The sequence below is a fragment of the Opisthorchis viverrini genome, assembly GCF_000715545.1.
Source record: "Opisthorchis viverrini unplaced genomic scaffold opera_v5_410, whole genome shotgun sequence".
NCBI lineage: Eukaryota > Metazoa > Platyhelminthes > Trematoda > Opisthorchiida > Opisthorchiidae > Opisthorchis > Opisthorchis viverrini.
The window spans coordinates 387,893-398,210 of NW_008752068.1; the positions used below are offsets into that span (position 1 = coordinate 387,893).

At 47.4% G+C, this 10,318-nt stretch overlaps 1 protein-coding gene across 1 annotated transcript; it reads right to left on the minus strand.

Moving 5' to 3' along the window:
• Positions 1–100: 100 nt before the first annotated feature.
• Positions 101–4,307, minus strand: T265_10824 (hypothetical protein; the record flags this gene model as incomplete). The annotated part of the gene is made up of 4 exons (XM_009177303.1): positions 101–549; positions 1,561–1,645; positions 1,691–1,951; positions 4,140–4,307. The coding sequence occupies 4 exons, from the start codon at positions 4,305–4,307 to the stop codon at positions 101–103; spliced, it is 963 nt and encodes a 320-aa protein (XP_009175567.1).
• Positions 4,308–10,318: the final 6,011 nt, after the last annotated feature.

Sequence of the window (10,318 nt, forward strand, 5' to 3'; positions counted from 1 at the left end):
AGCTGAAAAAGTACTGGTAAAAATAATAGCTTTGCTCAATGAAAATTGCGCCAACCATCTGTCATAAAGTACAAACGGAATGGGCAGGTATGTGGAATGGTCAGAAAATTGCTTTCCTTGGCGGCATTGGTAGTCTGTTGGGTTGTTCGCTCACGTCCGGGTGTTGAGCTGCATTCACACTGTGTCGCACAGTAGGAGTCTGCGGCTGATAACACAAGTCAAAGATTGCATCCTCATCATTCCACTTGGCTATAAATTCTGCCGCTGTAAGGTTCATTGCCTTCAAGCATCGGTTGGTTGAAACAATTCGACTGACTGCTATCGCCCCGGTTATAGAACCAGCCAGAAACAGAACGATACCAACATAAGCCACAGAAAAATGTGCCATGAGTCCGGTGACAGCCGTTAAAATAATTCCGGTGAGTATCAGTACGAGGCCAGGTAGTCCAACACCCAGGCTTACATAGAATAACACATCAGAAGCTACAAGTTTATTTGGAACGGTACCTTGACTCATAGCCGGTATGATGGACCCACAAAATATCAGAGCTGAAAATGAAAAAAGGTCATGTGGTGAGCGGGGATTTCCCTCCATCAAATGACAGAAATAAATGAGCAGAAGGGATGTTGAATAGCAGTCGGTAAGAGGACACTAAACGGGTTCGAACAGTTGGGGTGAACAGGATCACAGTCAGCAGCAATTCGGCACACTATTGGAGCCGATTCGCCAATGTTCTATATCCAATAGGGTAAATGACTATTGCTAACACAAATAATGGTTTGGACATTAGACTGGTGCTGGTGGAGACCTCAGCTGAAATTCACCTGTATATTTTCAACTGAATTTGCCACAAAAGACCGGTTAATGTTTCACGGCATGACATCTGAGATATCAAGACTACTCACAGTCCAGTTTTAATAGACCACATGCGTGACTAGTGTAAGTATTGACAGGAATGTGATGGAATGCGTCAACCTCGTGTGCATCAATCAGCAGCAGCAGCAGAGAATCTTCCAACCCCACCACCACCACACTTGGCTGCCATTGTTGCCCCTAGTACGTGAAGCACGTAGGCTGGATGCTCCGTCACTGACGAGCACACGTTCCTCAAGTGCAACGAGGATAAAAAAACTTCTCCCTTTTATTTGAGACATGTTGTAGGTATAGAGGAAAATCTTGGTAGCTCCAGTTGCGTAGATGGTGGTCGTTGGCTTGTTCGCTGAGCTGGGCAATTTGATTGCAAACGTTTCACCACCAATCGAGGTGACATCATCAGTGCGTTATTGTGGAGCGTAGGAGTGCGTAGCGCTACGCACTCCTACGCTCCACAATAACGCACTGATGATGTCACCTCGATTGGTGGTGAAACGTTTGCAATCAAATTGCCCAGCTCAGCGAACAAGCCAACGACCACCATCTACGCAACTGGAGCTACCAAGATTTTCCTCTATACCTACAACATGTCTCAAATAAAAGGGAGAAGTTTTTTTTATCCTCGTTGCACTTGAGGAACGTGTGCTCGTCAGTGACGGAGCATCCAGCCTACGTGCTTCACGTACTAGGGGCAACAATGGCAGCCAAGTGTGGTGGTGGTGGGGTTGGAAGATTCTCTGCTGCTGCTGCTGATTGATGCACACGAGGTTCCTACACCTCCAAACAATCATTCCGGCAATCTGGATAGAAACTAACAAGATCGCCACTGATATTTTCTTCATGCCCATGCGCCAGGTCAAGAGTTGGCCACCCCTCTGCTTCCGTCACTCTCTTCAGCAAAAAATGGTTTGGCGTACGCAACACATGTTCCAACCAACGCAGCTTCTGGTGTTGGATACATTCTTCAATGGAAGCGCCCGTTTCACAACCGGAAACTCGCCTTCTAAATGCCTCGCTACGAATTCGCCGATACCAATCCACACGAGCTATGGTTCTGAGACAACGACTGTCGAACACCTGGAAACGTACAGTTAGGCTAATCGGATAGGCCAAGTCTCACAGTCATACAACACAACAGTCCGCAGTGTAGCTTGATTCAGGAATGCACCATTCTGACGCCATAGGTGTCTCACATTAGCAAACACGATCCGAGCCTTGCAGATTCGTGCATTACCCTCATCTATCACGGTACAATCCGAACTAATGGAATTTCTAAGGGATGTAAAACTCTCCACAACTTCCAGTGCCTACACCTGGATTGTAAGTGGCGTGTTCAGTGACTCCATGTCCAAGAACATGACCTTGCACTTTGTGGGTGCAAAGTGCATACCAAAGGACGGGATGATTTTAGACGGTTCGTCCAAAAACACTTGCGCCTTCTCCTCTTTGAAGATAAGAACGATGTCGTCTGCATATTACAGATCGACAACGCCTTTATCACAGGCTATTTGAACCCTGGAGTTTTGTCAGCTTCGTCTCATGACTTCGTCGATCACGAAGTTGAGTGTGGGGCATCCCTGACGGACACCACTTTGTGTACGGAAGCTCTTGGACGGCTCGCCGTATATTGTCACACATCCGGAAGTCTGAAAATACAAGAAATGTATTATGATCATACACTTCTGGGAAATTTCTTGAACAAACCGGTCAACCGGGTCGAATGCGCTTTGGAAATCCAAGAATACTAAAATTGTGGGTCGCTTATATGTATGGCGTTGTTCTAGTATGTGAGGAAGTGTGAAGATTTGGTCAACACAATCCATACCAGGCCGGAATCCAGCTTGCTGATCTGGAGCCATTTTGAGGAGACGAAGCACCAGTCTCGTTAAGACCGGTGTCAAGCTGACCCCCTGTGATTGCCACACTCATTACGAACCCCTTTTTTAAAAATGGGTACTATCACGGACTTACCCAGTTGTCTGGGCAGACTCCTATCCCAAACGCAAGCAAACAGATCAGACAAGCGCTCACTGAGGATTTCACCCCCATCTTTGAACAATGCGTGTGGGAGGTCATTCTGACCAGAAGCTCGGTGATGCTTCAGTCGTATGTGCAGTCGTAAACCTACGAGACCGTAGGTGGTTCCACGTTCACAGCCCAGGGTTCTACGCCAACTTTGGGTTCCAGATAAGTGGCAGCTGGTGGCCACGATAAATGTTGTTCGAACTATCCTGCTCATCGGTCGAGGCGTTCTTTATTCGAGACATTCACTCCGTTCCGATTCTTGATGGTTTCGCCCACAGGTGGTTTCTGGTGACCGGTCGCATTACCGGCTTTCTCGGGCTCTTCCATTTTTGGCCTTGTGTCCACCATAATGCACGGTCGGCCCGCACGCTCACTTTCATTTGACGTCCGATAATTCGTCGCATCAAGTTATGTTCCGGGCCAGCTGGGATACTGTTCGGGGGCCAGCCGTCCCTAATAACCGAACGTCACATCATTTGGACGCATGTGTCACGTGCAGGACACGGGCCAGACGTAGGCATGCCCTGATTGGTCAGAATGCCAGTCAATCCGAGCCAAGTACCTTGACTCGACGCTTCTCGCCCCCTCACGGACATTCTGGCATGACCTTGTGGAACACTCTGTGACTACCCTATAAATACAGTTGTAATGATTTTCCTTTGTCTCCATAAAGGGCTGTGTAGAGCTACCGTGCCTTTTGATATACCCTAGTGGGCGGAGCAAGGAAGCCAAGGGACCGATACAGAGTTGCATTACCGTCCACAAGCTATAACAGATATTTCTCCGAGTTTTAAGCAGTGCCACCGTTCGGTCTGATATCCAGTGCTTGAGTGCGCCTGGTGGTGCCGTGCCACATGCACCATTTCCAGAACTATGCAAAGAGTTGGCAATCTCGTCCAAGTATGAGTTCATATCTGATGGTGGAGCATTCACAAGAGACTTTAGAAGACGATTCGGATCTGCTAGCCTCTCAGTTGCGAAAAAAACGTAGGGAGAAGCGACTCCGGAAGAGTGGGTGGTCGAAATCCACAAATGTGTTCCAAAACGACCGTTAGTCAGTTACTGGCCCGGGCCATCGGTAACTGATGCAGATGTGATCGATCTGCGTTTGTGGCCGGCATGCTATTGGAGGACACCAGGTGACCAGACGACTTCGGCTATCTCGGAAGTTAGTATGGCATAAAAACAGCCTGCGATCACGGCACAGCTGAAACAATCATTCACCAATGTCCGTACGTACCAAGTCCATTCCATGTCGACCTCCTAATTGAATCTCAGATACGCAAAGCCTGCCCACTTGTGCATTCATTTCTCCGGCAACCACCACAACGTCTGAGCTTTTAGCTCGCCGCAGCAGGGCATTTAGGGCATCGTAAAACTTGTCTTTGACGGCATCGGAGCTTGTCATTTTGGGGAGTAAGCAGACACGATAAACAGACAGTGATCCATCTCTCACTTGTAAAACTCTTCGAAGGACGTTGCCAGGCGGACCGCGCAGAGGCGACTATCAACAGGTATCCAGTCAAGGAAAGATACTTCCGTCCGGTGACTTAGGACCCCTGAAAATCCCGGAGTCAGGCACTCCTAAGTGTTGGGCTTAAAAGGAGAATGGGGATGGTGGAAGAAAAAGTATGTGAAAGAGAAAGAAGGGGGGCGTCAGCAGTATTCTGTATGCAGCGACTAAGGCGGCCTACTGCAGCGATTGCCTTGGCAATCCGAACATTTGGTTTAGTATCCATTGCCAAATTTGGTGATGGCTCCACCGAGGTAGCAGAAGTCCACAAAACACGCTACATTCGAGCCGCATTTGGATTCAGATTGCTAAGAGCAGAAGACTAGGAAGTCAATGTCAGTTGTGAGGTTGTCTAGCACGCAATACACCACCGGCTCGTACTTCCAAACCTTGGAACCATCCCAAAGTGGGCATCAGATAGGCGAGTAAAAGCCTAGACGATCAGTGCCATAGAACATTCTTTAAAAATCCGATGTCCTGTACATAGCTGAATAAAAAGGATGGGGAAGGGAACACGAACTAGCCTTCACAATCACTCTGGAATGCCTAAACCTTCAGACAATTATTCAGACAATCAGGATAGAGACCAACGACAAGGACGCCCCTGATATCGATTGGCAGCCCTACCTTGCAACGTATTAAGAGCCACAGTGAGGATCACTCGAACCCTATCCTGGAAGGCGAGTCGCACAGAAAGCACTCAAGCTTTCCGTAGTTCTTTCCATAAACTTATGTAAGGTCAACCGTCGGCCACCTCTCTGCATGTGCTACAATAAACTGGTCACGGAAAACAGCGATCTCTTCGCAAACAACGCTTCAGTATGAATATTAGATGGTACAACCACCACATCTTCTAGTGCTTCGACGCAAGTTTCCGTTGCACAACCCAACACTCGTTTTCTAATTGCCTCGTTGCGAATTCGCCCGCACCAGCCCACATGAGCTTTGGTACTGAGATAATGGCTGTCAAAAACCTGACAGCCTGACACCTTAATTCCACTTTTCGCAGCCACACAACGAAACAGCTGTAGCCTGACATACGTTCATTGATATTCAATGGTATGCCGCTACAGGTGTCTCAAACTAGAAAATGCCACCATAGCTTTAGAGACTCATGCATTTACCTTAGCTGTCAGACCACAAGTAGAACTTCCAAAAGAGGTAAAAATCTCACAACTTCGAGTACCTCTATCTGGGTGGTAAGTGGCGTACTCAGAGACTGCACTCCAGAACCATTAGCTTATGCTTTTGGGGACCAAAGCGCGTGCCAGTTTATCCTACTCGAGGACCAGAACGATTCCCACACAATCCAGATGGACAAGGCTTTCGTCAAAAGCTTTTTGAACACCAGGCTTTTGAAGACCGTCCTGCGTTCGTATCATCATCTTGTCGAACACTAAGATGAATAGTACTAGAAATAGTAGGTACCCTTATCACGCACCGCTCTGGGTGCCGAAGACTTTGGAGAACTCCCCGAATACTGAGACATTTGAAAGTCTTAGAACACAGGACATTATATGAACATACCCGGCTGACCGGGCTCGGTAAAGAAAACAGACCGGTCGACTGGGTTAAATGCGCTTTGGGAACACATGAATCTAAAACTCTGGATAGTGTACACCCACGGCATTGATCTATTACCTGGGGCAGTGTGTACATATGGTCAACGCAAATCTACCGGGCCAGAATCCAGCCTGCTGCTCTCGAGTCAATGTTTCACAAGCCACCATAAGGAAACATAAAACAATTGGCGTCAACCGCGTCTCTCAGTAAAGGTTTCAAAAAGCCACATAAGGAAACATAAAACAATTGGCGTCAACAGCCTCGTTACAACTGCAGTCGAGCTGATCCCCGTGTGGTCGCGCGCACTACGGTTCCATCTTCTGAAAGAAAAGGCATAATTTTCTATTCTTCCCGGTTGCCTACAACAGCCACCTTTCCCTGGATGGGGGCAAAATAGATAACACAAGCACTGAGGACATAAACCCCATTCTTGAACAGTGCGGATGGGGGCAGCTCATCCCGACCAGCAGCTCGGTGGCGTTTGACAGAACATATATAGTGATAAGCCTCTGAAGCCACAGTGGGTTACAAGTTCACCATCTCGAGTTCTGCTGAAGAAGGATCCGCTTAAAATAACGGTTTAGTCGGTCTCCTTCAACACAACTCTCTCCTCCTTAATGCTGTTGTTGATGTGCTGGTTTAAATTCCTATAGGTTATATCCCTTTGGTTCCTAGCTATCATGCTACCCGCAAGGAGCACAAGGTCTAAGGTATTGCCAAGTTGCCCAAGCATAGACAGTAGCAGTCAAGATGCAGAGACTGAGTTCGAACCACGGACCTTCCGGTCAGTAAATTCACGCTCTAACCACTGATTCGAGTCCCACGTCTTCATTCAACGGGTAAAAGGAGACTATGCGTCGCACAAGCAGTGACGATAAATGGACTTGTTTGTCCAAATTGGTACGAGGTGAAAGCAAAGCAGAGGTGATAGATCTGATGCATGACCACCATTGGCTGCGGGACACGACCATACCTACCAGGCTCGCCAACCGTTAATTTGTTTCGTGCCACGATTCGAATCCAGAGAGAAGGCAGTTACCAACGTGGATGGGTTGACTGATGAAGGCGTTCACACTTCGCTATCAAGTCATGAAGTGACCGCTACTCAGTCGTCTCCACCCGACAGAAGCGAAGAGTTCTCTGCGAGACAAACCATCCTTTGGCAGACAGGACAGTTGATCCAAGGGGGAACGTATTTCCCAGCAGACCACCTGCCTTACTTCAGCGCTATTGACTTGGTGTTAACACCAGAGCCACACAAGGCTTCGGAAGCACCTGTGGTCCAAAACGGAAAATTTTTGAGGGTCTCGCACACAGTTGCCACATCTCCCGTCCATAAAGTAAAGCAGATCGGATCCCGGTATTGTACAAACTATCCTTGATAGTTAGGCTGATGTCGAGTTAGCGCCACAAATGTCGGTTGGCAAACTTAGTTGTACCCATTCGCAATGTGATTTAGTGTTTCGTCAGCCCACGGAGACTTCCGCAGTTGCCCAGGTAAATGAACTTGTTTACTACACCGACCGGTCCACCTGTAACAGTGAGGTTTGATTCGATCCTTTCTAATCATGCAGAAGCACCTTGCAATTCACAGGTGCGAAGCGCATCCCCAACTATGCTGTGGATTTGTTGCTTCCAACAATTTGCGTTTCTAAGTGACCTGATCAAAGAAAAGCGATATCGCACGCGCATTTAATGTTAGTGAGGGAACTTCCCGGGAGTTTTTCTAGATATTTCAGTGATTACAGCGTGAATTTACTGGCCTGAAGGTCCGTGGTTCGAACCCCACCTCCGACTTTCGACTTCTCTTATCTAGGCTTGGGCGACCTGGCAGTAACCCAGCCCTAATGCCTCCTTCGAGTGGCATGGCAGTTAGACAGCAAAAGGGTACTATAGCTGAACGATTTACTTTTTTAATTTATATTTCCGAGGCGTTAGAAGCACGTAAAGATTCAATCAGCATATTGATTATGAAGTCAAATGAATTGACAGAAAACGCTCGCTTTATATCACTCGCTGGAGTGAACTCAAGGAATTTACCGTAGACACGCGTCCACGAGGGGAGACATGTGGAGCCTCTATAACCAGAAGTAAGAAGAGACACTTAGCACCGGAAGTCACAGTTTTTGACAATCAGCCGATTCAAACGCAAATTCGAGATCATCAGGAGTGGCGTAGTTCTATTACTTTTCACGGAGCGAAAATGTGATCGATATAACCCTGGTAAGGAAACCCTGCTCGGTTCTAGCGAATTCGATCGGCTCGGTGACGAATCAATCTGCGTAGGATAATGCCAGATAACAACTTGCAAGCTCAAGTCAACAGACTAACGCCTCGATGGTAATCGACGACGTTCTTGTGCCCTTCTTCAATATGGACATCACTGCCGAGGTGCTCCACTTTATCGGTGTTTTCTCCACTCTAGATATTTTGTATAAAGTTTGTCCACATATCCACGAGAGATTCAGAGCCTTCAAAGAGTACGCGTACTCACCTGGTCCAGATGATTTGCATTCGCGAATGCAAATCATCTGGACCAGGTGCTCTGCTGCGTTGAGGTAATGAAAACGTACAATCGACTTTCATGGACTACGGTGAACTGATATCTATATCACAATCGGATTCATATGGCCTCTCCAAAGGATGTGTTCACAAAGCCTAGCTGAACTGTTCTTCAAGGTGTTGATCCCATCATTCAAGACGTTTAGGTGAATGAATTTGGGTCATATCATCTTCGAGGATCGCTTAATAACACCAGTTGGTCGGTTTATCTGGAACCGGGTGTGATTCGCCAGCGCTCTCTGTCGATCCTCAGGATCTCCATTATTCGGAGTTTGAAAGATCAGCGCGCACTGATACCGTCGTTTGTTGTTGGTTTCCCTGGATTCAGTCGGAGCTGCTGATGGTGACAATAACTAGTGCCCGTTAGAGTGTGAGATGGACCGGGGTAGACAGTTTCAGGGGCACCGCTCATAGAATCCTTCACCTTTCTCCGGCATTCATCTGCGTCATGTCCGTGTTGGGCAGCACGGGCAAATTTTGCACGAGGGAAAAAGGAAAACTTCTTCGTGAAGTTTTGATAATAGAAGCAGCCCTCTCGGTATACTTTTTATCCATGGGATCATTCTCCTCGACGCTCAGTCCAGACGTGTTCGAAGACAGACTGTCTTGACAATCAAGCACCACGTCGGTTAGATGGGCTACAGTCCAAACGATGGCAGATCCTGACTGGTCAGAATATAAGCCAATCAGGAACAAACACTTGCCGCTCTGTGCTCCCTACACAGCCCACAAAGATTCTGGGATAACCTTGTGGAACACTCGATGATGACCCTATGAGTGCTGCAGTACTAACCTTATTTTGTCTCTATAAAAGGTTGTCGCAGGCAACCGACCCCTGTGATATGCCATACTGCGCAGATCAGAAGGTTTATGAACAACAAGGAAAACTCAACACAGCTTGGGGTACACGGCACAACAAGATAGGAAACAGGCCACTATGACTGGTAGGATAAAGACCACCGAGAACTTTGGTGATTTACGACGAAATGGACAGTTAGAGGGTGACAATCATTCAGTACCTTTTGACGACTGACCTAGTGGATTGCTTTCGTCTTGTTGTGGTTCCGACTAAAAAGGACCACGTCACACACCTCTGATTCTTGTGCACCGACCGCACTCCAGGGAATAAGAGTTATTTCTCAGTGTTTAGCTCTTTTTCAGGTAGGGATATTCAGCAATTTTAGTCGCTTCACCAAGCTCCCTACTATATCCAACCCGTTCTGGAGTGGTTTTTCAAATTGATCCGTCAGGAAACCACGCCAAGATGTCGAGTCCTCAGAAGAGATTGGGAAACTTTCTTCGAGATTTTTTAAATTGCCGATTCACTTAAATATCAAAGTCTTGTGTCACAGTGCGACTTTTCATTCCTGTGGGTGGCTTAGTCCACCCTTTCCCAGTAGTGGTAGCGCCTCGGAAGACCGGCTGCCCAGTAGATCCAGGACAGTGAAAAAATTCCTGGAGCACAGCCGGGAGTGCTTCATCACACTACAGCGTTTTTGAGTGCTGCATCCACCTAATGGCCCTCGTCTTCTGACATCATCCAGCTTTTGTGCAATAACGGCAACTTTTTAACGCAGGACCTGTGAAAGTGTGTCTACAGGTGCTTGACGAATGTGTTCCGATCCGTTGTCACACTTCATTCTTTTCTCCATGCCGCTGAGATGTCTGAGTTGAAGCATATAGAGTCTTGTTTGCCAAAACGCTTGGAGGCTTCATGATAGCTTCCCCTTATATTGTGGTAGTGATACTTCATCTCATCCCTCGGATGAAAATAGTATTAC